This window comes from Colletotrichum lupini, chromosome 2 (assembly GCF_023278565.1).
Source record: "Colletotrichum lupini chromosome 2, complete sequence".
In the NCBI taxonomy this organism is placed as follows: domain Eukaryota; kingdom Fungi; phylum Ascomycota; class Sordariomycetes; order Glomerellales; family Glomerellaceae; genus Colletotrichum; species Colletotrichum lupini.
Window position 1 is genome coordinate 1158481 of NC_064675.1, and position 27773 is coordinate 1186253.

The window sequence follows — 27773 nt, forward strand, 5'->3', positions numbered from 1 at the left end:
GAATCAAGAGTCTAGAACGCTCGCCGACAAACGGCGAATATCCTTGGCGAGCGGTTGATCTGAGCTTTGGAGTAGTCTAGGGAAGGGTCTTTTCGGGACATTGAGTACCGGTGAAATGAGAGTATCGTGAGTTTGCGGCATACGCTCTATAGAGTTGAGTTGCCGAGTTATTAATGCGTTGCTGTGAGTTTCCTAAACTTGCTCGCTTGGACATCACGCATAGGACTACTACGTAGGCAGTTGAAACGGAAAGTAATGCCCTGCTCGGCATGTTTACCCGGAAGCAGCTATGCCACGTCGCTCGAAAGGGCAGCTCGCTTCCGCCCCGTGGTTTGTATGGCGCGATTATAGTCTCGAAATGGATGATTCAACTTCCAAGGTCATCTCACGATAGTGCGGTGTGCGGAGGGGCTCTTAAGCGCCCCTTGGCGGACGGTGGGCGGTGGTCGGTTTGCCGTGCGCAGCATGATGTGTAGCCGGTGTAGGGTGCAGGAGAAGGGGGATGATGTGTAACCGGCGCACCGGGCCGGGTGTGTGGTGGCCAGCCCGCCCACGCGCCTTCGGATGGCAATCCGGTAGGCAGGGGCAGGAGGCGGGCTCAGTGGTGATTTGGGGCGTTTTCTATGAGTCAAGCCAGACCGAAAGTCATGCGAGAGCCGTGTCAGAGGGACGGTATGCGAACATCGGAGCCGGCTCGTTTTGGGATGGTTCACAGGGCGTCTCGCAAGGTGCAAAGATGAGAAAGGAGCCGTGGAGGAGGGGGAGAGCCTGAAAGACCGCGCTCCAGGGCTTTTGCTCGGGATCGGTGACAGCCGGGTTCAAAGGGGGTAGAGGGTGGAGGGGCGTGTTGGAGAGCGCCCCCCGGGGTGGCAGAGGCAAGTTGCGGACGACGGAAGAGGTGGTTTTTCTTACGTGATTGATGGGGACTTGCCGGAGGCGCTCCCGGGAGGCGGGATGACTTGCCCGCAGGCGGCCTGGCTGGATGCTGAGCCTAGGAGGCAACGAGTTCCGGGCAGCTCCAAGGCGAAGAGCAAAAGGGCAGGTCCAAGGCGTGCTCGGCGTGCTTCCATCTAGCCGGCGGCACGAATTTGAACAACGGCGCGTGTGGTGGAGCTCCGAACCTCAGATCGTTTCGTTTTGGTTATCAACTTCTCATGAGCAGTTGGCAGGGTTTCTGTCTACTTACTTCCGTGTAAGACGGAAGAGTGGAGGCTCTGTACAGTTTCTTCGCTCATGCATGCTACATAGGCTATACCATGCTCGCTTCATATTCCCTGGAAGTTGGAACTGTCTGGGGAGATCGATTTTGCTGAAGAATTTTCTGTCTCATTCACTCTTGAAGTTTGTCATGAAGCGATGCCCACATCGAACCCGCTTGCCCCATCGCTAGCTCCAACACTTTCTGTGAGATTTTTCTCCAACAGCGCCAGACCCCATTCCCCGATGGATCGCCACTGGGGGTCTCTGAATTTTGGGTTTTTCGTTGGCTTGCTTTTGTGTGCGGGACGCCGAAAGAAAGAAGAAATTGAATGCAAACACTCAAAAAGCAGATGCAACGTTGATCCTGGAAGAGAATCGTTACGTCATAAGTCCACTAGCGGGCGAACGACGTACGAGATCGTGAAAATTTGGGTTTTGTTCTGATGTGTGCCACTGCGGGCAAGGGGAGTCAGGGGCGCGATTTGTCTGGAGCCCTTGTAAAGTGGGGTGTATAAATGTACAGCTGCTGCGAAAACGTCATCAAAGCAACTGGCCGGCTGGCGCAATGGTAGCGCATCAGACTTCTATCTTCTCTCCTTCCAAGAGTTGTGGTTATCTGGGGGTTGTGGGTTCGAGCCCCACGTTGGTCATTCTTTTGCCATCTTTGCCTTTGATCCTCATCTTTGACACTGAATGGATCGATTCCTTCTTCTTTTGCAATATTTCATTGGTTTCTCATTGTTCTGAGGTAGATAAATAAGGTGCTTTTAGTTGAAGATTGTCCTGATTCTTTGCACCTCCTTAATGAACCCCAACTTGACCAAACCACAAGTGGGAAACAATACTCGCTCGGGTCTTGTGATCGCATGAACCGAAACTGAAGGGGCAATTGATTTCAATTTGAAGCATTTAAAATTCTTTCAAAGACTTACACGCGGACCGCTGGACATACCCTCAAGGTCTCGAATACGTGACACAACTGACAAGCGGTGTAAGCCTGGCCGACGTTGTCAGCAACACCCAAGAGCCAAGGGCCCTCTATTGTAAACCGAGACATCACTTATCTTGACCACGGTAAAAGTCATCTTGATATTTGCACTAAAAGCTCACCACATAATCTCACGTCTGTCATGCTGCGCGTCTATTATTTCACTGTGCTAGTACCGAAGTGGTTTTCAGCTCAAATCATCTGCAAGTCAGACACCCATTTGATTGGTGGTTGTAGTTTTTCACCACAATATTGCTTACTGTACGTTAGCGCCGCAGCTCGACATACGTTTCCAGGAGGAGTTTGGATCCAAATCAAGACGCGAGACCGTTACGATAATGCATCCATGGCTAAATGTGGCGGAGTTAACTGCAAGTGTTGTGCAGCTGATAATAACGAAATTAGATGCTGCTTGCGTCTTTAAGTCCGAAAAATAGCATAAAATGAAGGAAGGGAATGTCTGAGTTGCTCCGAGGCGCCTAGTGTCTAAAACCTACAACCAAATTTTAGGAGCCAGAATTGCAGAAAGAAGCCCTTACAAAATGATAACAAGCACATTGGACGAAGCCCAAGTGATATGGTTTCCTTTGGCCTGTTGCCTAGTCATATTTCTTGTTCGTAGTGTCTGGCCAAAAGTTCCAGACTCGCAGGAGCCTCCGGCCCTACAACCAAAAATACCTTTCATTGGTCATTTGATTGATCTAATCCAGATGGGCTACAAGCAACATGTCAAGAATCAGTAAGTCCCGAGCCATCCTGCTTGAACGTTTACGGGATGATGGAGTCGGACGGGCAATCATGGTCCAACTTCATTGTAAGCTGATACGATACTAGCGAGAAATTCAATATGACGGCATACTCGTTGCCCATCCTTGGAAGCAAGCTTTACGTGGCATCTTCACCACAACTGGCATCGTCCATATTCCAGAAGCGGACTCTTAGTTTCGAACCCCTGATTGACACCTTTGTTCGCACTTTGGTAGGCATGGAGGGCCAAGGGATGGATTTGTGGACGAACCCGGAGTTTCGTACCGCCATCTTTAAGGTTCTCTACAAAGGACTGGCCGGACCTTCGTTGATTGATCTTACCAGATCAGGGGTCAGCAATTTAGCCACCTCTCTTGACGAAATACTCTTTGACCAGCTCGAGCCACGAGACTTCTATTGCTGGACTCGTGAGACAGTGTCGAGGGCCGTCATGAGAGGCTTCTACGGGAAGTTGAGCCCTTGGGAGAACAGCGGAGTCATGCAGAGTTTCTGGTAACTACATCGTATCCTTATATCTGTCCCGGTCTCGCCACGCTACAGGCGCGTCTACCATGATTGAAACTAGGCTAATTCTCAACACCCAGGATCTATCACGATGACATGCACAGACTCTTCCCTGGGTTTGCCCCCTCTGTCATCGCGTCCAAAGCATTCAAAGCAAGAACGGAGGTTATTGAAGCCTTGGAAGCGTACATCAAGCGTGAGGAGGATTTTGGCGCCGAAGTTCCTCAATTCACCAAGGATAGATTTGGTGCAGAACGAAAGTTCGGAATGTCGATCCACAACAGCGCCAAGATTGAGATTCTCCTAGCCACCGCTCTCGCCAACATCTCCACGCTCGTCTTCTGGCTTCTTTCGAATATTTACAGCCAGCCAGACCTTTTGGCCAGTATTCGGACCGAGCTTCTCAATGCCGCGGTTACTGAGAAGCGAACTGATCAAGACCATATCGAGATGACACTTCACCTGAGGAAAATCAAAAAGCACTGTCCACTACTCCTGTCTTCTGCGCAAGAGACGGAGCGACACAATATTGTCGATAACATCACACGAACGGTAATGACAGACACGACGATATCGGACGACGGCCGCTCGTACCTCCTCAAGAAAGGGAACAATATCCAGATGCCGCTTAGCGTTCTACATAGTGATGAAAAAGTATGGGGCGCCAACCCTGAAAGCTGGCAAGGTGACAGGTTTCTGGAAATGGGTTACAATGCATCATCGCCGCCTGGTTTCCTTCCTTTTGGAGGGGGCAAACATGTCTGGTACGTGAATTGATTCTCTCTGGTTTGATGATTTACACTGACCGTGCATCTTTGTGAAAGCCCTGGCCGCCACCTTGCCAACGGACTTCTTCTTGGCATTGCTGCGCAAATGATACTCGGTATTGATTTAGAAGGTACTGACGGCGGGCCCGTTAGGGTCCCGAAAGCCCAAGTCCCTTGGGCAACGACTGGCATAGGGAGGCCGAAGCCCGGACCAGACTCAAGAGTCAGAATCAGTAGGCGAGAGGCTTGGAGGCACGTGAAATGGTCTGTGGCATATTGAGATGCAAGACTGGATCAAGCATATGATACGGAACATTCTCTTTTGAAGCCACTTAAACTTGGTCGGTGAAGGAGTTTCGACTCTATGTCCTTAGTTTGGTTCCGGTAGCATCGAGTACCTGCACATGGTACAATGAATCCCTTTGGTGCATTGCCAACTTTCATAAGTAGTCATAATACGTCTTCGCCAGCCCTTTGTGACATCGAACACTTAGGTAGTGTAATTGAATTGCATCGATCGCGACTTCGTGTATCCAAACCTTGCGGAGCCGTTAGGGTAGTCAAAATGGCTGCGTCTCCGCTGTGGATACGCACAACGGCAACTGAGTATGAGTTGGATACCTGCGGAATTTTGCATCAACATCCGATATGGTGTAGTGGCCAACATGATGCCCTCTCATCTTGTGAGAGGTTAGGCATAGCCCCGAGTTCGATTCTCGGTTTCGGAAATTAGCAAGACGTGTCTCAAACGGCTTAACTTTTGTTTTTCGCGGTAGAACCCACTTTATGTCTTATTATCTATCCATGCCTTTTCTAGATAACTTACACTTAACTTACCCGACTGGATTCACTGAATTACCTGGTCATGTATAAGTCATAGGCGAAAGTATTTGCCGATAACGACTACTACGACCATGCATGCATATTATCTAACACACTTACAAGTCTCGCTATGGTCGCGAAGTATTGAGTCAAACTCAACGGCTTGTTCACTTTGGAGTAAGCACTGTTTAGTGAATAGATCAGAATGCCGCTGGTGGTGTACTGGGCGGTCGGGCATTTGATCTAAACCCCGTGAAGCTGACTCTCCCGCCGTCGAGCGGTGCATACCCCGCGGGATTGACGCATGCATTTCGGGACGACAGCAATTCGGATCGCGGAATGTCGGCGATTGGAAATCAATAGGCCCCACAATCGATGCCGAGCCCGGGAGTGGGTCTCGGACATTGCGAGAAACAGCTTAGAAATCCTGAATGACTAATGGCCACTGCCGCGGGTTCATGGTGATGCAATCATCCAGTCGTCTCATTCGCGCGCCCTATTACGCCCTACGAGTCCTCCTTTTAAACTCCCGTCCCCTGACCCTCGCACGGCATTGTGTAATTCAACATCAGCCCTGCATTTGACGTGAATATAAGGTACTATTATGAGCACAATCCTACGACGAACTTCAATACTCACATCATCAATCAAAACCAGTCTCAGAACCAACAATATTCCCCGCATCATCCACACTAGACCCCTCGCAACAATGACTACCGGCAACTTCCGCTATCTAGACCCCGCGACTCTGGAGGGCAGCATGCCCTGGGCAAAGGTCGATACAGACGTAACCTCTTTTAGCCGGCTCGAGCGCCGCCGCTCAGTGGTGAACATCCGCGAGTCGACGGAAGAGTTCGGCACCGACGTCTCCGGCTTCGCCGTGTACAACTCACCTGCTAAGGAGAAGGACTTCATCGACGATGAGGCAGTGCGAAGCGGCTACTATGCCGAAGTGGAGGCACTCCTGAGGGAGAAGTTGCCCGGTGTGAAGAAAGTTGTGATTTTTGACCACACCATCCGGAGGAGGGAGAAGAGCAGCCCTAGACAGCCTGTACAGCAGGTGCATGTCGACCAGACGCCCGGCGCGGCGGAAGCGCGTGTGAGGAGGCATGTTCCGGGAGCTGAGGCGGATGAGCTGGTCAATGGACGGTACCAGATTATCAATGTCTGGAGACCGATCGGACACCCAGCGAGTGACTTCCCGCTTGCGGTGATTGACTGGCGGACGACGGAGCCTAAGGATCTGATCGCTGTGGATCTGTTGTACCCCAGGAGGACGGATTCCGATGACGATGATCGGGGCAAGGAGGTGCTTCCGGACCCGGCTTTGGCGCGGTCGACGGAGAATTACGATGTCAAGGGTGAGTGTGTCCCTCACTGTAGTAGAATTCCAAGCACGTTCATTTCGCTAACATCAATGCAGGCGAGACTTTCTCTGTCGCACCAAGCGACAAGCACAAGCTGTATTACGCCAAAGATATGACCCCTGACGAAGCCATGTTCATCAAGTGCTTCGACTCGAGAAGCCAAGGGCGACCCGGCGGCAAGCCGGGACGGGCCGATTACACGCCTCACACGGCCTTTATTGACCCCAACACCCCCGCAGATGCGAAGGGAAGACAAAGCATAGAGGTTAGATGCTTGGTGTTTTATGAGTAGAGACCATTTATTGGAGCACGGACGCCTGTATCATTGTACTTGGGTCAGGTACCTACGGGCTGTTGAAGAAAGTCAGGAGTAATTATCATGAGCCATGAATACTACAAAACAAAGCATTCAAAAGCATTGGAATAGTTAAGCAAGTGAGTTTGTAATGTATCTTGACGGTGAGATTATTTATGGAAATTATCTAGCGAGCGTGGTTGTGTGCATATACTATAAGGTGGACAATGGGTATCTAAGTATGATGCTGGCATATGTACAGCGAACGGCGTAGTTGCAAGAGCAGCAACAAGACGAGGTTTAACACGAGCTCAAGAGCCCGATTAGGTTAATGAGGAGCAAGATTAAGTGGACTGGTAGACGGCAACATAGGCGGTCTCCATCATGCTTCCCCAGCCGCCAATGGTAGAGCCATCCGGGTTTCCGGGCTGTAAGCAGTCAGTCAAACCATCGCCAACAAGCTTTTGTAACGGCATCGACATACCCAGTTACCGCCGACGGCGACATTCAAGATAAAGAACAACGGCGCGCGAGCCAACGTGTTCCAGATACCCTCGCTCCTGATCCTGGCGCCGCTGATCTGATGAAACTGCTGCCCGTCACGGAACCACGTAATCGTCTCCGTCTGCCAGTTGCCAGACCGACGATCAATCTGCAGACGCCAAGTGTGCCACCCCTGATCCGGGATGCCAATGTTACCGCCGATACCGTTGGGCTCGTTACACGCGCCGCCGGGGAGGATATCGCAGTGGACGGTCCCGTACCCCGTCAGCTGCCCGTTGACCGTCTCGAGGATGTCGAGCTCGCCGCAACGAGGCCAGCTGACGCCGTTGCGGATAGCGTCGCCGAGAATCCAAAAGGCGGGCCAGATGCCCTTCTTGTTGGCGATGGCGTTGTCGCCGAAGCGGATCTGGGCCTCGGCGACGGTGAGGCGGCTGGCGGCGGGGGTGAAGACGTAGCGGGACTCGATGCGGCCCGAGGTCCATGCGCCGTTGCCGTCCTTTTGGGGCACGATTTGGACGGTGCCGCCGCCTGAGATTTGGAGGTTGGAGCGGGAGGTCGTGTATTCCTGGATCTCGTTGTTGACGTGAAGGTTGGTGATGATGTTCCAGTTGCCGCCGTTGATCGGGTCGCCTGAAGCGCCGGGGAAGCTATCTTGCCAGAGGCGGGTAAGGCCAGAGTAGTTTGGAGAGTCCCAGGCCCGGGTGGAGGCTGGGAGAAGGAGGAGGAGGGTTGAGAGGATGGAGTTTGAGTACATTGTTGCGATGATGCAAAGCTCTAGGAGCTAAGGAACCGTAGTTGGTGTTCTAGATGTCTGGTCTTACAAAGATGGCTTCAAGGAGTGAATAGAGTTTGAAGCAGACTACTTATCCAAAGTGAAACTGAAAGGACTGTGACGAAGAAGGTTTATAAGAGAGAAGAGAGAGAGACTGTGGCTATTCGAAAAGGAAAGGCATGTCTCGGGGAGAGGCACAAGATCACGATGGTGGATGTTGTCGTCGGGGGGAAGGGCGCACGAGGAGCGGGTTGAAGGACCATGAGGACAGAACGGGAAGCATTCATCATGGGACTTGCTGTATATATACAATAGGAAAAAGGCCAAGTGTGAGCCTGCAGATGTAACATTGAGCGATGCGTGCCGCGTTGGCCAAGGACCAAGGGTTCTCCTCTGCCCAGCCCTTGGAACAAAGAAGGGCCACCTCAGCGGCGGGAGCAACCCGCATGTCGAATCTAGACTTGCCTCTTCCAAGTCGTAGTGATACTGTGCTGTAGTCACCGCCGCCCGGTGGGCTACGGGGAGGAGAATTGTCCCTTTTTTCTTTCCTGTTTAATGACAAGAGTCCCCGAGTCTCAGAGCTGCGTCCAATCTTCAGCAGAGAACGGAGGTCTCAAGGAGGGTGGATGGTAGTCTGGTTCATATATGCTTACCCCCTGTGCTCTCTCCGTCGTCTAGTGTTGCACAGGGCAAGGCAAATCGGACTTGGATGGTCCGGTCTAGAATATCAGATGGCACATGTACGTCCCCGCTACTCACCTCGAAGACCGTGCCCCAAGCCCACGAGAATGGGTGCACCACGCGGTGTAGGAGTGATGGACGGAGGAAGCGTGCTCCTCTGAGACATGGTCCGCCGCGGGACACACTTCCACATCCTCGGTGGCTCCAATATCTCGGACGCTGGTGCCCCCTTGCGCTCTGATCACGGCCCGTCCGGTCTGTCAATCACGGATTCGCGGTTGGCACGGCCAATATTCCGAGATGAGGCGGGCGCATAAGCGGAGCGCAGACACTTGTGGCTGGCTTGACAAACGTGCATATTACATGTAGTTTGGCAAAAAAGAAAGATTAAGGCTCTTCAAGGGTGACCAATAGAAGTCGAGAAGGACCAACTGATCCGAATATGTCCCTGTTTTGAGAAACACCGGGGGAACTGGCATGGCTTTTGGGCCCCCAAGTGTCCCTTCGGGAGAGGCTTCATTTCATTTTGGACATCTGCCAATCGGTGACGGAAGATGGCAAGGCTTTAAAAGCGCCCCGCGAGCGGAAGAAGGGGGACCACGGGGATGTCGAGGGATCGGTACCAGCGGCGCGGCCCCGAGGCCTGTGGTTGGTTGCGGCTTGAACAGACTGACCCTGGCGACGGCCACGCGGGAAGTGGCGTTCGGCCGCCCTTCCTAGTCCATGGAAGAGGAAAACCCCCAGGAACCCGCAGATGATTCCAAGGTCTGAGCCTGCTTCGCTTCGGCAGACCTTTGCTATTGTCATATTGAGCTCCCTTCCCGCCTACGGTCTTGGGGTCTTGGGAGGTGGACTCCGTTGCCAAGCGGTACATTGTTTTCGTCACGTCCAGTGATTTTGCAGATGGACCCCAAGACTGACGGAGAGACATCAGGCGAGAGATATTGGTGACCTTTGTGTGACGGAGCCTAGCGAGAACATATGGGAATGGCGGTACCTGAACGCCACCGCGCTAGCGGCAGTTGTGCAAATCAGTCTAGTAAGCTGCAAGATCTAGACACCTGCACTGCGCACATTAGTTGTTGCCCCCCTTTTACTTCTTGTCATGTTTGGCGCAATAAACCAAGTGCTTGGTGTTGGAAAAGGTGACGTTGCAGGCTCCGAAAGACTGCACGAGGTAGCAAATGCGGACAGCTGCGCTTTTGACAGGCTCAGTGTCTTAGCCAGTCGCTCTCCTCTTGGGAAAAGGGGGAAGATGGGGTTCTTGTGGGTATAATCCGTTCTGCACCTGACTTTCTTGTGTCCAAACAAGGCCAGTTTCAGGGAACCCTTCAATCAGCCAGCCCAAAGAGTTCTCTTCTGACTGGCCATTCGTCCAAGTTGGGGAATTAAAAGGGCATGTGAAAAACGCTCGATGGCACCTTGCCAACATGGCTTTAGTGCGGGTGAGGCGCCTAAGCCAATGCGAATAACTCCCTAGGTTGGTAGCGATTCGGAGTCTGATTGGTTGGGGTCAAAAGTGCAAGGGGGACCGTGATCCTGAAGGGGAAATCTCTTTTGCTGTGGTGGAAGTGTGTGGATGAGTGGATTGGACTGGACGCGTGCGTGGCATCAACATAGGGTTGCAATAGAAGAAAGAAAAAAAAAAAGGGAGGGAAGAATCTGACGATTGGAAAACTTCAGGCATATCGCGTCATGGGGGAAGCCTCATGATTCACGTAGTCGCTTTCTCATTACTAAAGGGCATCTTGCTTCATGACAGTGCAAGTCAGCAGCTCTCGGTCACTGGGCCGGCACTTGGTGGTGGACCTCCCGACCCGTAAGCCGGCACTAACCCCACAATCCCCCGCGGTCTTGAGATTCGGTGCTTGCGGTATCACTTCGGCGCGATCGTCTCAGTAGGCTGGTCATGCGACCAGGTCACGTTCTCAAGGTGTATAGAGAGGTAAATCAATGTGCATCAAACATCATTGCGCTTATCACAACTCTACCTCTATCTGCCGAGAGTGATGAGATAATTACGCTCTTTCGCGGTGATCAATTTTCTCCGAGATTTTTGCCTGGGTCACGCTGTTATGGGGCATGTCTGGTAGTTGAGGGCGGGTTCGCAAACTTCAATATGTCTCATGGATGTTGACTCGCTCATTGGGAACGTGAACCAGACCAAAAGGACGACTTGAACCCAATGGTGTTCGCGGTACAATAACTACCTTTATTTGGGCCCTCCACCTGGGCTAATGGAAGACAGAAATAAATCCAAAGTTAAGAGAAGAATAGTTGCGTAAAGAACTGCATTCCAAGCGGCGTCGGTTCTTTGGTTCTGGCGAGCATGACAGACAACTTCAATATTTGGGACCCTCGGCTACCTTTCCACTTCACAGGGCACTTGAAGCTGATTGTGGACCATCTCTCTGGAATCAAGATTACTATTCCGCAAGGATGTGGGAACTGTCTCAAGATGCTCTCAGATGAGTTGACAAATGCACGCAGTGTGATGACAGCAGCTCTCAAGTGCATAGCACCTCTCTCAAAGGACCAGCAGATGCATCTCGAGAAACGGGCCTCCCAACTTCGGTTGAGAGTAGAAAACGTCATGGACAAGGGCACGATGCACATGGTGTACGCACTCGGCAGCTGAGTTGTTTAGTGATTTGATTCTTCTATGTTCATAGAGGAAGAGAGGTATCACGTGTAATTACACATTTCTGTTTTCACACGTTCGCCATTGGGCTTTCGTCTATCTAAATTACCTTATTCAAGGTCAATTATGACTAGTTCTATTCCCTGGCACTACCTTGCCCTAGCAAGGGCTTCAATAACGATGTCGTATGCAGATTTTATGGTCCTTCAAACTTATGATAAACTGGGCAACAAGTTGAGGAAATAGAACATGGAGTTAACGTTCGTACATTAATTTTACTGGCCTGAGAAAACACCACAGGTGATGTTTAGCAACTGTCTTATTGACATCACATGACCTTGGTAAGGCCTAGAGTAAGGTAGATGACGCTATCACGACAATTCTACACGTCAAGACTTCCCCTATAGACGGGCCATAGCTTGCTACAGATTTTCCACAACTAGTAATTCATAAAGAAAAAAATAAAAGCGCGGCGTACGAGGAAATACGCAGAGAATTGAAAGAAATATAAGAAGGTCCAAAACACAAAAGAGTTCACCCCCCCGGTACTGAACTGGGGGCTACATCTCTGGTGCTCATGCTGGGATTCGAACTTGGATACTCGTATGCGCTAAGCCTGTCGTCGAGTAGGCTGGTTGGCGAAGATAATTGATGTTGACCATTAACCATTCCACCACCACGCCACAGTTTGACCTGACCCCCGGCCTAGGGGGCGCCTGCTGTGCTGGTGACAGGAATTGCGTTGGAGGGGTATATGAGGGCTTGTTGTGTATTCTGGTGGCAAAAAAAGTTATCGGATGAAGGTTTGTGATGTGGCTGGGTGAACCTCAGGAAGGCGCGGCGTTGGTGATGTGGATGGTGGCTGCCCTGGCAACCATTGCGGTTTACCTTATTCACCTCAGCCATACGCTCAACAGTCTCGGGGTCCAGTCTCGGGGTCCAGTCTCAGGTAAACACATAAAAAGCACGTAAATAAGCCAAAGTTTATGGTAAACCTCCATAAGTACCTCGACCTCGACATCCCTGGATGACCTCTTGTTGCAGTCAAGCCAGGTGGCTTGTAGCTATCGGCGAAGTCACATTTCTGGTTTCAAGTGCTGACATTCGTGATAGATATCTCCTTGAGTATGTTAAATTCCTGTATGCTAATTAGTGCTACACATACAAAATGATAACCAATGCCAATAATGATGCACCCATGATGGCAAGACAGCAACCTTGGCCAAGGAGCCTTGCACGATGTGAAAGGAGAAAAGGCCAATTCATTTACGATGTTTGAATGAAATGCCGATCACTCATTCCAATGTGCTATTAGTAGTATTCACTGTTAGGATCTAGACTTGCGAAGAGCATGGTCTCCGGCGTGGTTTGGGTAGATAATAACATCTACTCCTTGTTAAAAGCGGGACCAGCTACGTCGCACAGTCCCAGTTCAGTGACAAAGTACCAGTACTTGAAGTCTACATGTATGCCCTTATGTTATCATTGTACGGACGAATAATATAGCTCCCACCAAAACATCAATGGTATGTCCAATCAGTGTCTTGCTATGGACTCTTCTGAAGTATTGACTACTGCCGTCACTTCGGCGGTCGTAGTCTTCCCGGTAGAGTCAGTAGGGGCATCAACGTAGCTACCATCGTGCCTGCTGCCGCTTTCAAGCTGCGCATGCTTCGCTTTTCTGTAACGCACATGTTAGAATATCTATTCTCCTGAGGTTGTAAGGCAAGACCTACTCTTTGCGTTTGATATAAACATCGAGAACGTGCGTCGCAACAATGAGCGCAACAGCACACCCCAGACAGAAAGAGAATCCCTTGGGATAGCTTGGAGACTCAACAGTCGGGAATGTTAGCAACGGTGTCCAGGCTGTCGACGACTGGGCAATGATGGTGATCATGACAAGGGTGAATGACCGCTGTTCCGGAGAGTCTCTGAGGATGGTGTTGACCCAGCCGTGCAGGACACTGGACAGTGCGTTGGACCAGTACATCGTCGAGAAGGCGAACCACTTGGCACCCTCGGGCACGTCCCAGACGACAAGCATGATCAAGCCCGTGGCATTCCATAATGAGGAAAAGGTGATAGCCCATGCAGGTCCGAGTACCAAGTCAGACAGGAAGCAGGCCACGATGTTGTATAGGATCCCCAAGGCTGGCGCAATGGTTCCCATCTCATTGACCTGCGCCGGACTGTAGCGGCCCAAGCTCTTGATCCAAAGAAGGAAGCTGCCTGTGCTCTTATGGATACCGGCGTTCCAAAACAGCACATCGACAAGCACAACGGTCCAGAATTGCGGGCTGAGGAAGATCTGTTTGAGGTGTCCGAGCTTAAACTTGCCGCGGGTGACGTGCCCGCCGCGTTCCAGGCGAGATTTTGCAATCTTGATGTCGTGCTCATTGAGGATCCAGCGGTTCGGTTGTTCTACAGTGCCCGGGAGGAGAAAGTATCCGAGAATGCCGACAGGGATAGTGATGATCGCGCAGATGATGTACATCCAACGCCAGCCTGCCATCCCGTTGACACCTTCAAGACGGTGTGATGCTCCAGCTGCGATGAGGCCTGCGGTTAGGGTTCCGAGATTGAGTCCCGTGTAAAAGATACCTCCTCGCCGTGCAATTTCGTGCCCGCGATACCAAGAGCCTTATGTTGGGGTCAGCATTCTACTTCTCCAGTCAAAAGAGGCCGGTGACATCTCCTACCGAATACGTAGTGCATAGCGGGGAAGAAGGCTGCTTCGAAGAAGCCCACCATGAATCGGTACGCCGCCAGCTCCCCGAATGAGTGTGCTCGGTATTGCAGCAGGGTGAAAAGTCCCCAAAGGATATCCATCGCGGGGATGGTCCAGTACATGGGGATGTAAGTGAACAAGAACATGAAGGGCACCATGCCAACAACTGCGCCGACTGTATACATTGTCTGGAGTTCGACGAGCTCATTGCCTTTGAAGCCAAGCTCCTCTTTCATTCCTCCGACGTAGGCATTGTCTGTTTTGAATTAGCATGACGTTGCCAGATAGAAGAGGCAGAGGCTATCAACGGTCGTGAACATACTCAAGTTTGCTTGGTCTGTGTTACTTGTTAGCAGACCGACAGCCAATGAATGGAGAGCAAATGGCCATACCGATATACTTGACCCAGTACGCTAGAACTGCGTAGGGCACGACAATGAGATCGAGTTTGATGATGAACTTGCGCTCTTCGGGGGTGTCATCGTCCGAGTACCACTGGATCTTCCACCACTTCTTCCTGGGGACAGTATTGTCTGCTGTCGCCATGGTTGCCAGAAACCTATGAACACACTTTCAAGTGTCGTCAAATTGATTCTAAAAGGCGGAAGGAACCAGGTTGAAAACTGAAATCTCATTCCAAGGTCACCCAAGTCACCGGGTCTGGTCCATAGATATTAGCTGAACGCTGCCGACCGAGGACACCCCCTGCTGGGGAAAATCCAACATCACTATCGATTGCGCCAGAACATCTCGGACTTGTGCCATGCGAACCGCCCGTCAACCATACCCAGATTTGTGGGTAGATTCTCTCCCGCCGAGCATCCCCGGAAGTCGGGGAGCACCCGAAATCGCCAGAATGAAGTCTTTTGCTAGGGGACCTCGTGCTTGGAGGGGTTGCATATGAAAAGACCCTGCCGGGAGTTGGCCGACATGCTGAGCACGGCGCGGGGGTTCTACTCAAAGAATGAGAAGCGCGTGGGGCGCGTGGCTGGCAGGACGGTGTGGTGCGTCCAAACTCGATGACCTTAGCTCGAGTCGGCCCAACGTCGTATGGATGATTGAGTGTGCTGATTCCAACTTAAGGTACTCTAGGGTGAGGATTAAGCCGGCAGCTGAATCTTTCGAAGGATTCCCAAGTGGCAATTGCGGAGTATCCCGCTGTAATTTTCCCTTGTCTGCGCCGTTGACCGGCAAGCCAGTAATGACGTGCTTAATGGCCTTGATGGTGTTAGATGCCACAGCCCGCGTAATCAAGCCATTGGTCTTACCTTACCTCATGATAAATGCCCATACCTTGCGCGCCAAGTACAGCCAACATAGTCGTCTCCTCATTTCTAGATAGCTAGATTTCCTTGCGAAAAGAGATGTCTTTCTGAAAAGTGAGTTCGGAAATTGCCTTCAACACCTTGAGAGAACAGCATGCTTTACATGTGTGAGTGCATAACCTGAGTTTCATCGCCAAAGCCTTCCGTCTTTCAAGGCTATTGGTTAATGGCTTCTATTTGAGACAGCAACACAACCAAAAATCAAAGTTGGAGCATGTCACCTGCAATGAAGTGGAGATCTCGGCCGAGTTCACATCCCCGCTTCACTGGTACGGGCCGGCTTGACTGATGGATGTTGAAACTCGGAAAGGGTCGTGATATCGAGACGTGGAAACGGGGGTCTTCATCTTTATATATTAAGCTGACTTCTACTGCGCTACATACAGAACACATGTTACCTAACTAAGCCTGACGTTTTGCCTCGACCTCCAGCTCAATCAACATTCCCGGAAGGGCCAGATGAGACACAGCAATTGCTGTCCAGATAGGTCGATGATCGGGAATCCGTGCCTTCAAACCCTGGACGATAAAGTCGAAAGAGGTCCGGATATCGCATGAATATGACCTCAGTGAGTAGACGTCTTCCCATCCTCGGAGGCCTGCTGCCTTGAGGACAATGTCGACGTTCTCGATCGCCAGCTCAACCTGTCTTTTGGTGTCGTTCGCGTCGAGCGCGCCCGTCTCCGGATCCCAGCCACCTTGTCCAGCGCACTTCACGATGCCGTTGCCGAGGTCCACGGACTGTGAGTAGTGGCAGGCCTCGCCATAAATCTTTCCAGCGCCAGGAGGGGTGTTGAACTTGATTGAAGACATGTTTCTAGCTGTGTGGTGGGGATTCTGTGAGAATCATAATCAGTATCTAGCTCTGGGAAAACCAATCCATAAATACATTGAAATCTTGCGATTTATGTGTAATAGAATATCTTAGAAACTTGCATACGCTCAGGAATTACACTGAAGGATTTGCTCCTACTGTTGACTGAGAGCAGAGATGTGGGTCGCCGAGGTCAAATCTGTCGGGTTCTTGGGGCGTTTTCAGGTGATGTGTACTTAGGTAGTATGCGGCAAAGCAAATGAATTCTCATGCAGAGGAAGATTAAGCATTGTAAAACATGCTCTAAATGATGCAGCGTCGTCGTTATGTAGGCTCATTGCTGAAGCCCCAGCATCATCCTCAATCATCGGATGTTTGGAGAAGGGGTCACCGACTTGGAGAAGTCACCGACAAAGTGGGTCGGGGCTTTGTTTCCAGCAGTGTTTGTGGGGAGTCCGCGTACCATCGTGATATGCTGTTGCAACCTGACATCAGCTGTACCTTGGCGATTTTTGGTCTTTGACGGAATGAATGGGTCCCTCTGGTGTCAATGCCTAGTCGGCTGTTCGTTCGCGAGATGCAGAGTGTGATATGGTCTAATGTGGAGTTACTAGAGACTCGCTCTGAAACTCAGCCAAGATGTCAAGAGTTTTCCCCAAACGTGTTGCGAATGCCTTTGTCTCAATCCCCTAGAATTTCAAAGTCGACCACGACAATGTTCCTGCGTCGCGGTCAAGTGGCAACTCGTCGGCGTCTAGCAAATGTTGATGTGGCCGTGCCGAGTAATTTGACTGAACGTTGGTATGCTGCATCTTAACCGTCGGTCAGTGAAAAGGGCCACGCAAGACCAAGCAATGCTCTCATCAACGAGTCGGGACTCACCTTCTTTCAGAGAAGATACAGTGGTAGTAAACTTTTCAAGCCACTTGCTGAGGAACACGGCAGATTCAAATGCCCACAAAAGGGCGTGCAGTACCCATGAGCTTGCAGTCGATCTCCAATACCTTTTACTCGCATGAGTCGAGCATGTCCGAGATGAGAATCTCTGAAGGTATCCCAAGCGTGAATGCATCTTTTCAATTCTCATGCGTAATAAATACAAGACAGTAGAATGAAATGAACATCGGGCGGGTGTTTGCTCAATATCAACTCAGTTTTAGAAGCGCACTTGCCGGCTTCGTCATTATAATCGTAGGCCAAGACATCGAAGAGAGTAACTACACCGCCAGTATGATAGAGCTCTCGAGATTGATCTCCTTCGACCACGAATTCATGAGAGAGCAGAGAGCTTAACGAGCGCTTGAATGCGCGTTGCAAGCCATCTGATTGTGATGCAATAGAGAAGCCTCACAAGAAGCCGTCGACGACAAGGCTACAAATAAGAATAATGCGGCTGCGTTGAAAAGTTCGAGTTGAGTCCGAATCAGAATCAATAGACTGCTGGTCTGTCGGGACATTAAATCTCGAAAGTCTGGAGTAGAAGGAGATTGCAGTAGCGCAAACCTCAAGTTCTTGAACAACATCAACGGGCTGCGCTACTCAAGAAATTCAGCGAGTAAGTGGTAAGTTAGGCGATGAGAGTGTCAAAGGAAGTCCGAGATGTGCCAGTCGTTAAGGTACGTCGCTAACAGCCTTTCTAGAGTGGGCTGAATCGCTTGAATGACTGTGAAGACCCCCCTCTCGATCTGTCCATCTATGATTCTTGAAAGGCGAACCGTCTGCTCGTTGTGAAAAGGGGAATGACATTCCGGACTTCGCACGGGTGTATTGCTAACAACGCATGCAGTGCGGAATTTGTGACGAAATCGAGCCCGTGTATCAGAACGTTGTTCTGAAAAATCGAAAATGTGCTGTTCTTGACGTATCTTATCACGTAACAGGGATAGTAATCGCACCTTATGAAGTGCCCGTCACGTGCTAAATCACGTGTTTATCTTAGATATTATATATATAGACCTTTTTTTTTTTTTTTTTTTACTTTAATAATTAAGCTACTTTTATTATACTCTATATACTTATTATTACGTATTATAACTTATAATAATTATAAGCCTAGCTCTTAGTTAAGACCTTATATTATAATAACGCACTTATTAATACGATTTTTATAATTTTTTTAAAATAATTAACTTATTTATACTTACTTTAGCCTAAGCTAAATTAACTAATTATAATAATTAAATTAAATAGTTTAACGTACTTTATATTATAAATAAGGGCGTTAGGGTTTAAAAATACGTTAACCTAAACGCTCTAAATTCTAACGTATTCTTTAACCCCTCTATAATACTTATTTCGCCCTTAGAATTTAAATGATTAGTTATAACCCATAATAAAAAAGAACTACGAGCTTATTAAGCCCGTTATAAAGCGTTTAAAAATAATTAAAAAAACTAAGAAATCCTTTATTAATAACTTCTAAATATAACTCTTGATACGAACTTTTTAACTTTTTTAAATATAAGTAATTTATAAAACTAAGCCGGGTTTTTTTTTATAAAACTAGCTATATTACTTATTTTATATAAATAAATTTATCTTTATATTATACTTATAAAAAAGATCTATATACTTAAGAATATTTAAAAATAATAGGAGCTCGATATTAAATATAAGTAACTTATAGTTTATAAACGTAATATTATTAATATATATATTAAAGTCCTCGCTTAGTAATTAGTAAAATTAGTTAATATTATATTATATAAATACGTATTTTAAAAAGCTATTAAGAACGGTATTAAGTTTAGTATATAACGAATTATTAAATATCTAAAATAGGAATTTACGCTCCCCGAATTAATAATAAGGAATGCGGTTCGAGAGGAGTATTAATAAGCCCTTAATAAAGCGAGGATTAAAATTAACCCTTAATATTAATATAAAGAGTAATAGTTTATTTATTTCCGAGCTAAAACGTATAATATTTTAAAAATTAGTAAAGAAATTATTATATTTAACTTTTTAATTATAGTTAAGTTTAGACTTAACCCTATATAGGGCTAACGTATATATAAGACCTTTAGTAAATTAATAGCCTTTAGAACGTATATAAGGACCCTTAAGGAGATTATATATACATTTAGTTTAGTAACTTAAGACGTATATACTAAACGACTTTTAGATTAAAAAGGGGTTTATTTTACTTTTACTAAACGCTCTAACTTAATTAATAATATAAATAATAAGAGTAACGTTATATATTTTTATAATTATATATACTTATAGTACCCTATAGTATATTAAAAATTAAAATAAGTACTTATAGGCCGAAATACTAATAAGTTATTAATATAAATACTAAGGAGCTATATAAAAGAAGTCCTTATTATTATTAAATTAAGTAAGTAAAAATTATTTTATAATAAGCTTAAGAAAGCTAGTTAGTTAAGGAACGATAGAACCCTTAAAAAACCTAGGTTTTTAAAAAGATATTCTAATTAACTTATAACGAGCTTATTAATAAACTAAAACGAGGGCTATATAATTACTATATTTATAAAGAGTTAGGACTTAGAAATAAACGTAATTTTTAGTACCCCTATAAGTAATACTTACTCCCTTTTTTAAAGTATAATAATAAATAGTTATAAAATAATATATTTAATTAACGATAAGAGCTTATTTAAACCCGAGAGTTGCGTATTATTAAATAATAAAGACTACGTTAAATTAAGAATTATTATATTACTTATTATTATACGCAGTATTTATATTATAAAGGGCGTCTTAAATAGACCTAAAAAAAAGGGAACTTACGATTTAAAGCTCTAGAACGTTACTTATATTAAGGGATTTTATATTAATATAATCTTAAAGACTTTACTAAATAGAAGCGTACTTTAGTACTATAGTCTAGATTATACTTTATAATAAGGAACGCTTTATAAAAGTATTATTAAAAAGTAGCTTATTTAAAAAAATAATCTAGTCTTTTTTAAATATAAGCTCTTTTAATCCTATCCTTTTTTTATAAACCTTAAGCGTATTTTATAGAACCTAGTTAGTATTATATTATTAATTAACTATAAAAAATTATATTACTTATATTAATATACTTATAAGAAGTTTAATAGCGCGCTCCTTTAGTATTTTAAAATAGGTTATTTCGGACCTAATACTTTTTATTAATTACTAAATAAAACTCGAGGTATATATATTAAACCTTTATTATAAATTAAGTATAAAATATATATATTATCTAAAGCTAAAATAATAGTTTTAAAAGGATTACCCTTAAAAAGAGCTTTATAGCTATAGTACTATATATACTAAGATCTTTTCTACTTTAAACTATTTTTTAATAAACGATAATATATATTTATAGCTTTTAATAAATATAATAAGTAGCTTAGGGGGTTCTTTTTAAGGACTAAAATAGAGGAAGAAGTACTTTTTATACTATAGAGCCTCGAGGTAGCGATTCGTTATTAAAAAGGGACTTTAATTTACTTTTTTAAAAATAATAATAAGACCGCTTTTTTAACTCTAAACGTTAAATACGTATATAAAACGTAATATAATAAGCTAGGAATCGAAATAGAACTTCTATTTTTATATATAAAGGAACTTATAAGTAACGCTAAAAAAGTAGGTTAATTTATAATTACTAAAGCTTATAAGATGCGCTTTTTTATAAACCTCTTTACGAATTTATAGAACGAAATAGTACTAGTAGTAATTTTTATTTATAATATTACTTTATAAGAGGCTAATAAAGGAGATTTACTTATTATAATAGAAATTAACTAGTAAAAGCGGTATTAATATTAGTAATAAATAGGTTATTAAGTACGGGATTTTAAACTAATTACCCCGTATTTTAGTAGCCTCTATATATATAGTTATTAAGTATACCCTTTTTATAAGGATTATAAGAGGGGTATATATTAAAAGGAGTTTAAAGTACTTCCCTATAGGTATATAAAATACTTAGTTAAATATATATTAAAAATATATAACTTATATAAGGTCTAAATACCCGCGCTTAAGTAAATATTTATTATAAAAAATATTAAGTTTAATAAAGAAGTTTTTTATAATCCTATATACGAGGAATAAGCTATTATAAATAAGTAAGTAAATTTAGTAATCTAAGAGATATAAGAACTCTTTAATATTAATAATAAGTTAGTTTAAATACTTAGGGAAGTAGATTTAGACTTTAGAAATATTAGTACTTAAAATAACTTTATAATTAAGAATAGTATGATTATTGGATTTTTAACTATTTAGGACGCTAAGTAATTAATAAACGTATTTTAAAGTATAGTAAATAAGGCTAAAGAAGCTAATATAGTTTTATTATTATTATTAATCCCTAAGATAACCCCCTTATATAAGCTTAGGGATAAGAATAAAAAAGGGAATATAATAACCGGGTTATAAACGGCTCTACGTAGTTTATAATCCTCTCTATAAGTATTTATATATACTATAAAAGTTCTTAAGCTTTTAATTCTTAATAGCTTTTAGTAAAACGCTAAAATACGTAGTAAACGAGGTACTAATTATAAAAAAATAAATCTTAATACTAAAGTCGATATTAGTAAAGAACCCTTATAATAAACCTCTATTATTATATAAGAACAGAGCTTATAAAAACCGCCTTATTAAGTACTAAATAAAGCTTTATTAAGTTTTAAATATTTAAACTAGGCCTATAGACCTCTATAATACTTTAATAATAATATTTTTATAACGCTTTTATATTTAAATATAAGAAATAGTAATTATTATAACTATCTCTAAGACTACTTTTTTTATTATTTTTATACCTAATTAATAAAAAGCTATAGAGGAAAGTAATATAGGATATATAATACTTTATTAAGTAATAAAAAGAGTAATTTATAGGACCTATTTAGAGCGCTCTAGAGGAGTTTAAAAACTACGACTTATTAAAGTTAACTTTTAAAGCTTATTAAAAAAGTTTAGTAATATTAAATATCTCTTATTATAATTATAAAAACTACTTAGGGATACTATAAATATAAAAATAAAAAAGCTAAGGGATATTAGTATATAAGAAGAGATCGACCGTAATTTTAAATAAGGGATCCTATTTTTATTAAAGTAAGTATATATTTATAAATATAATATTAATAACGAGGTTAGCGAGGTGAAAATATATATATATATAAGGGGGGATATATAACTACTTAACCCCTTATAAAATATATACGCTTCGATACTTATTATAAAGGCTTTTAAACTTATAATAATAATAGCTACTTAATTCGACTTTAAGGTAAACTAATATAATATTATTAATATATTCCTTAACGCGCCTCTTAAGAGTAATAAGTTAGTAATTATTAAACTCCTAGAGGGATATAAAGTTATTAATAAAATAAATAAGCTCTAACGCGCTTTATATAGCCTCCGAGACTTACTAATTCTTTAGTTCTAAACTTTTGTTTTTATATTTTATAATATAAATATAATATATAGCTACGAGGAGATTTATATTTACTAAACTATAAATAAAAAAATAATATTAATATTCTATATTAATAATTTTATTATTTTATATTATTAAAATAACTAAAAGGCGGCTTAGGGGATCGTTAATAATATAAAAAAATATATTAACTTTAAAGAGAATAGACTAATTAATTACTTTCTTAAAGTACGGATTTTATAAAACCGTACTATTTATAAAGTTTATTTTATTTATAACGTATATATTAAGTAAGTTACTAAGCGCTTTAACCTTATAGATTTATTATATTTAGTTACCTCTCTTTTTTAAAAAGAGTTTAAACTAAACGAGGGGTAAGTAATAAAAGAGGAAATAAAGAGTTACTAAGAGAAGGTCGAGAGTATACTTTATATAGTTATTTTAATTAAACTAGACGTCGCCTTTACTTATTTATAATTATTATAGTTCTTAACCAACCTAAGCGCAACTTATATTAAAGTAATTAATTATTATATTTAATATTTTTATATAACGAAAGATTTTACGTTTTATTATAGTAATATACTAAGTACGTAATTATTATTTTTAATTGGAAATATTAGTTTTATAAATAACGAGGTAATATAACAATTATTTTAGAAATATATAATGTTTTTTTTTAGTAGCCTAATTTAATAAAAATTAGTATACTAAGTAACGGTTATAACGTTAATTATTAAAACTAAGATTTTTTACTTTAAAGAAACTATAAAAGAGATTATAGCTTTAAAGCGCCTTTTTAAAAACATTACCCTTAACTTAAGAAAAATATAGTTAGTTAACTATAATAATTAGTAAACGATTCGACTCGTTATAAAGGAAAAAGAAAAAATAGCTACTTAACTTTATTATATTAATATATAAAATATATAATTAAAATAAGAGTACGCTAAAAATAGTTTTAAAGTTACTTATATATTAATAAAAAGTATATTAATAAATAGACTTATTAAAAACCTTTTACGAGCTAAGTTCGAATATTTTTATATATTTCTTAACTTTTATAATATATAAAAAGCTATTATAAATAGCTAAAATAATTAAAAATAATTAATTTAGGCTATGCTTAGAAAAACTTAATACTTAAAAATAAATAATAAATAGAACTTAAAGTGCGGCCCGGAGGCTTAAAATAAATAAAATAAAAACCTCTTATAGCCTAAAGGCTTAAACTCTTAAAATAACTTTATTTTATAAAGTATATATATATAAAAATAAGACCTAAGCTTATACTTATTATTTAAACTCTTAGTTTATAAAATACGTAATTATTAAGAGTATAGTATTATTAAAAAGGAGGGTTAGTATACGCGCTAAAAAATACGTTTTATATATTTTAAAGTTTATAAAACTAAGAGTAATAGGGGTAGTAGGGGGCATAAGAGCTAGAATAATTATTAAGTTAATAACTTAGGGTATAAAAGCGGGTAGTATAATAAGAAGTTAGTTATAAATAATTATAATAAGTATAAAAAAGGACCGGGGGTATATATTAAAAAAGTCCTTTATATAAAAGCCGATATAGTTCTTATATATTCTCTAATTATTATATATTTAGTAAATAATACTACGGAGCTTAGTAATATCTTATTAAAACTATAGTTAAAAGTACGCTTTTTAATAATAAAAAAGGATAATATATTTATAAAAAAGGGAGTATTATTTATAATAACCTTAGTAAAGGCCTAGGCTATTAGTTATAAAACAACTAGTATATTAATATATTTTTTAGTTAAATAGTTATTAAAATAGCGCGTATATTAGTTATTATTTTTTATAAAATAATAACTACTATCCTTAGGGTCGGTATATTAAAAGGCTATTTTAAAATAGGGTAAGTACTAAATCTCCCGTTCTTTAAGAGCCTCTCCCTTAAGCTTCTTAAGGACTAAGTATATATTAAATAAGCTTAGAATAATAAAAAGAACTATACTTACCGCGGGGGGTATTTTAACCTCTTAGCGTTCTTTTTTACTTTTTATTACTTTTTTAAAAAGAGCTAGCCTTATATTTTTTAAACCTTAAAATAATATTAAATAATTCTTAAAATAATAAGTATATAATATACCCTTTTTAAAGAGCTTATTATTTAAATTAATTTTATTTTTATTTTTAAACTCTAAGGGGGGGATAAATAAAAGCCCGTTAAAGCTCTTATTATTATTATTTACTTTATTATTATTCTTATTATAGTTATTAAAGAGAGCTTTAAACTTAATAAAGTCCTTAGTATTTTAATTAATAACCTTAATATCCTCTTAGCTAAAGAGAGAGAGCTTAGTAGCCGGGCTTTAATAAGTAAATAAAAAGTTATAAAGGGGAGTAATAACTTAGAGGGGCTCCTTAATATTATTACTTATCTAAACTCTTAATAAACTATATAATATATATATAAAAAGTATTATAAAAATTATATAAAACTTATTATTATTTTTAAACATATTAAATATTTATATTTAAAATAAAATTAATAAACGATTTAATAATATAGGCGCGCGCGTATAGTAAATAGGGGTATTTATAATAATTATAAAAAGTTAAAAAAAAGAAAAAAGATAATAATTAAGTAATACTACGAGAATTTAGATATACGTAAAGTAGCTAAGTAGCCTCGCCCTTAATAATTTATATATTAAAAATAATAAAATACGCACTATTTTAAGTTAGGATTCTATTTACTTTAAATAAAGGGATATATTTATAATAAACGCGGTTTAAAAAATACGTATCCCTTATACTTATTTTTCTTTTATTTATATTTAATTAAATTAGGCTTTTATAAGGGTATTTAGAAATTCTATTTTAAGTATAATAACTCCTTAGTAATAGTAATTAGGGGGTATATTACGTAATAGGGATAGTAATCGTATTTTATAAAATACCCGTTACGTACTAAATCACGTATCTATTTTAGATATTATATATATAGACCTTTTCCTTTTATCTATTTTTACTTTAATAGTTAAGCTACTTTTATTATACTCCGTATACCCATTGCTACGTACTATAACTTATGATATATTTTTAAGATACAAGGCATTGATCATACGCTCGCTCATATGATGTTATAAAGTCCGGGTATTTCTTTTCCTTTTTTAATAGGAGAAGGAGATAAATTAGGATGATCTCAATGGTAATACAAGGTGCATTAGGTGTAAGTGTCACAGGATACAGGTGTATGATTTATGGTATTCGAGCGCGTTAGAACATTAAGCTACCTAGCTACTTCAAAGACCGTCTGAATGGATTTTATATTTGGCTTCACAGCAAATCCACCATCGCCTGACTATCCTGTGGCCGATCTATGGTCACTCCATCGCCGTAATCAGCACAGAACCTTATTCAGAATGCATCTAGAATATTCGAGTTCACCCAAGCCTAGCCTAACAAATACTATCACCTCCGTCTTTGAAAGCCACGATGCCTCCGGAAACGGACTGATAAAAGGTTCCACAGGGGCCCAAGGCGCCGCTGTTCCAATTGTCGTTGAAAGCGCCACCGCTGCCAGCGCGCACCTTGAACTTTTCTTCGCCCGTAACCCAGGAGCGGCCCATGAGATACCACACGTACTCGTCATCCGTCATAGCACGCTGGTCGTCCTGGACATAGTGGTAGACTAGCCCGTTGTTGGTGGAGAGCACAGACACGCCCTTGGACTTGGTATCTTTGGTCCAGCGCACCGAACAGTTGCCGTGCTCGTCGACATCGACGCGCGTAATTCCGCCGGCCATACCTCTCATGTTGTTGAACTTGCCATTCATGTCCTGTCCGTTCTGGCCGGTGAAAAATGCTGGCCCGCCGTACGAGTTGAGTATCATGATTCCGGACTGTTTTTGCTGGGTATCATAATGAGCTAGCACGCTGTTCTGCACTGAGGCCTTATTGTCCATAAACAACGGCACCTGACACAAGAGCTGAGCGCTACTCTCCGCCTGTGGCGCTTGATGGTACACATTGAGATGCAGGCGAGGAGTATCGTTGTCGGTGATGGCCACATACTTATCGGCAATCAACGCAGGCGTTGCACCGGAGCCGCGCGCCGAAATAGCCGTGTTGGGGTCAAGTTCGGTTCGCTCACCTGCGGAATAGGGAACTCGCCAACGTGTGCTAATCCCACCTTCAGAGCCGCTTTTAGTCGTCAGCGAATACATGTAGCCCGGCGCATTAGGTGTATTGAATTTGCCAGACGGGCTTGTGACCATGTAAACGTCGGTGCCTGCCACAGCTATTCCATTCTCGACCGTTTCGCCATCAAGCCGAGCCTTGTGTATTTTGTTGCTAGGCGTGATGTAGCCATATGTGGTTGAGTTGGCCAGCGTACCGTTGGCGCTGGTGTCGAGCTGCACTGCACCAGTAGTGAACCAGATATTCTTCTCGATGTCAAACATGGCGTTGAGCAACTGATCACCTTCTTGCAGTTGAGGGCGCAGATCAACGGTACGCGTGGTTTTAAAGTAAGGGCGTCCCTGGCAAGTATCACGATGCACGACCCAGATCATGCCCTGGGCCGAACTGACTAGAACGTCGTTCGTTTTGACAATGTACTCCATGTATGGGATGTTCAGCGCTTGGTTGTCATCTTCTGGATACCACGCCGCAAGTACGTCCATCGAATCCGGATCCAGTGCCACCAGTCCGTACTTCAAGGTGGTTGTATTGATGTAGCCCGACGTCAGTTGATTGTCTTGGCCCCAGAGGAAGACGAAGGCAGGCTGGGCTTTTGCGCTGGTACGTGTCTTTACACCGCGCGGTCCGGGAAAGTCCTGACTGCCGGAATTGCCGCCATCGCTATGCAGCGATGACGCTTCCGGAAGCCAGATGAAAGGGGCCGATAATGGCTTGCATTCAGCTGCTTCGCCGGTGAATGGGACACTTGTAAAATTCTGGGAATTCTCAAGTACTGGAGCTTTGGGATACGAAATAGGGGTAGGAACGTCCTGAAAGTGGAAAATCGAAGGTCAGAATAAGTAACAGAGGCCTTACGATAAGAGAAAGTAATCATACTTGACATGAACCCGCAGGTTTTGCTACAATTCGGACGCTTCCCATTGCTAGCAGGGACGACCATAAGGGTACTCGGAAAAGGAGCATAATGGCGCAAGCTCTGTGCTAGACAACTAGCGAAGGGAAG

The 27773-nt window shown here is 42.8% G+C and overlaps 8 protein-coding genes and 2 non-coding genes across 10 annotated transcripts; 4 read left to right on the forward strand and 6 right to left on the reverse strand.

The window, feature by feature from the left end:
- Positions 1-3: 3 nt before the first annotated feature.
- CLUP02_02731 (uncharacterized protein) lies at positions 4-1881 on the reverse strand (the record flags this gene model as incomplete). The annotated part of the gene is made up of 9 exons (XM_049281760.1): positions 4-146; positions 218-287; positions 390-621; positions 683-1121; positions 1187-1214; positions 1256-1309; positions 1365-1491; positions 1615-1757; positions 1843-1881. 9 exons carry the CDS (start codon positions 1879-1881, stop codon positions 4-6), a joined length of 1275 nt encoding a protein of 424 aa, XP_049138903.1.
- Positions 1752-1850, forward strand: CLUP02_tRNA039. The gene has a single exon. It is a non-coding gene; the product is annotated as a tRNA-Arg (tRNA).
- An 849-nt stretch (positions 1882-2730) lies between the features above and the next one.
- Positions 2731-4507, forward strand: CLUP02_02732 (prostacyclin synthase; the record flags this gene model as incomplete). Its single annotated transcript, XM_049281761.1, has 4 exons — positions 2731-2927; positions 3023-3448; positions 3541-4224; positions 4285-4507. 4 exons carry the CDS (start codon positions 2731-2733, stop codon positions 4505-4507), a joined length of 1530 nt encoding a protein of 509 aa, XP_049138904.1.
- Positions 4508-4869: 362 nt separating this feature from the next.
- CLUP02_tRNA040 lies at positions 4870-4955 on the forward strand. Its single transcript has one exon. It is a non-coding gene; the product is annotated as a tRNA-Glu (tRNA).
- Positions 4956-5653: 698 nt separating this feature from the next.
- On the forward strand, positions 5654-6708 carry CLUP02_02733 (methyltransferase; the record flags this gene model as incomplete). Its single annotated transcript, XM_049281762.1, has 2 exons — positions 5654-6410; positions 6473-6708. 2 exons carry the CDS (start codon positions 5654-5656, stop codon positions 6706-6708), a joined length of 993 nt encoding a protein of 330 aa, XP_049138905.1.
- Positions 6709-7055: 347 nt separating this feature from the next.
- CLUP02_02734 (glycosyl hydrolase family 16) lies at positions 7056-9147 on the reverse strand (the record flags this gene model as incomplete). The annotated part of the gene is made up of 8 exons (XM_049281763.1): positions 7056-7139; positions 7196-7996; positions 8194-8285; positions 8336-8568; positions 8641-8661; positions 8747-8897; positions 8954-9006; positions 9077-9147. 8 exons carry the CDS (start codon positions 9145-9147, stop codon positions 7056-7058), a joined length of 1506 nt encoding a protein of 501 aa, XP_049138906.1.
- Positions 9148-9184: 37 nt separating this feature from the next.
- Positions 9185-10100, reverse strand: CLUP02_02735 (uncharacterized protein; the record flags this gene model as incomplete). The annotated part of the gene is made up of 4 exons (XM_049281764.1): positions 9185-9384; positions 9461-9680; positions 9743-9950; positions 10090-10100. 4 exons carry the CDS (start codon positions 10098-10100, stop codon positions 9185-9187), a joined length of 639 nt encoding a protein of 212 aa, XP_049138907.1.
- Positions 10101-12845: 2745 nt separating this feature from the next.
- CLUP02_02736 (major facilitator superfamily transporter) lies at positions 12846-14586 on the reverse strand (the record flags this gene model as incomplete). Its single annotated transcript, XM_049281765.1, has 5 exons — positions 12846-12990; positions 13046-13871; positions 14012-14296; positions 14363-14377; positions 14433-14586. 5 exons carry the CDS (start codon positions 14584-14586, stop codon positions 12846-12848), a joined length of 1425 nt encoding a protein of 474 aa, XP_049138908.1.
- Positions 14587-15767: 1181 nt separating this feature from the next.
- On the reverse strand, positions 15768-16178 carry CLUP02_02737 (endoribonuclease L-psp family protein; the record flags this gene model as incomplete). Its single annotated transcript, XM_049281766.1, has 1 exon — positions 15768-16178. The coding sequence occupies one exon, from the start codon at positions 16176-16178 to the stop codon at positions 15768-15770; it is 411 nt and encodes a 136-aa protein (XP_049138909.1).
- Positions 16179-26025: 9847 nt separating this feature from the next.
- Positions 26026-27691, reverse strand: CLUP02_02738 (uncharacterized protein; the record flags this gene model as incomplete). The annotated part of the gene is made up of 2 exons (XM_049281767.1): positions 26026-27579; positions 27647-27691. 2 exons carry the CDS (start codon positions 27689-27691, stop codon positions 26026-26028), a joined length of 1599 nt encoding a protein of 532 aa, XP_049138910.1.
- Positions 27692-27773: the final 82 nt, after the last annotated feature.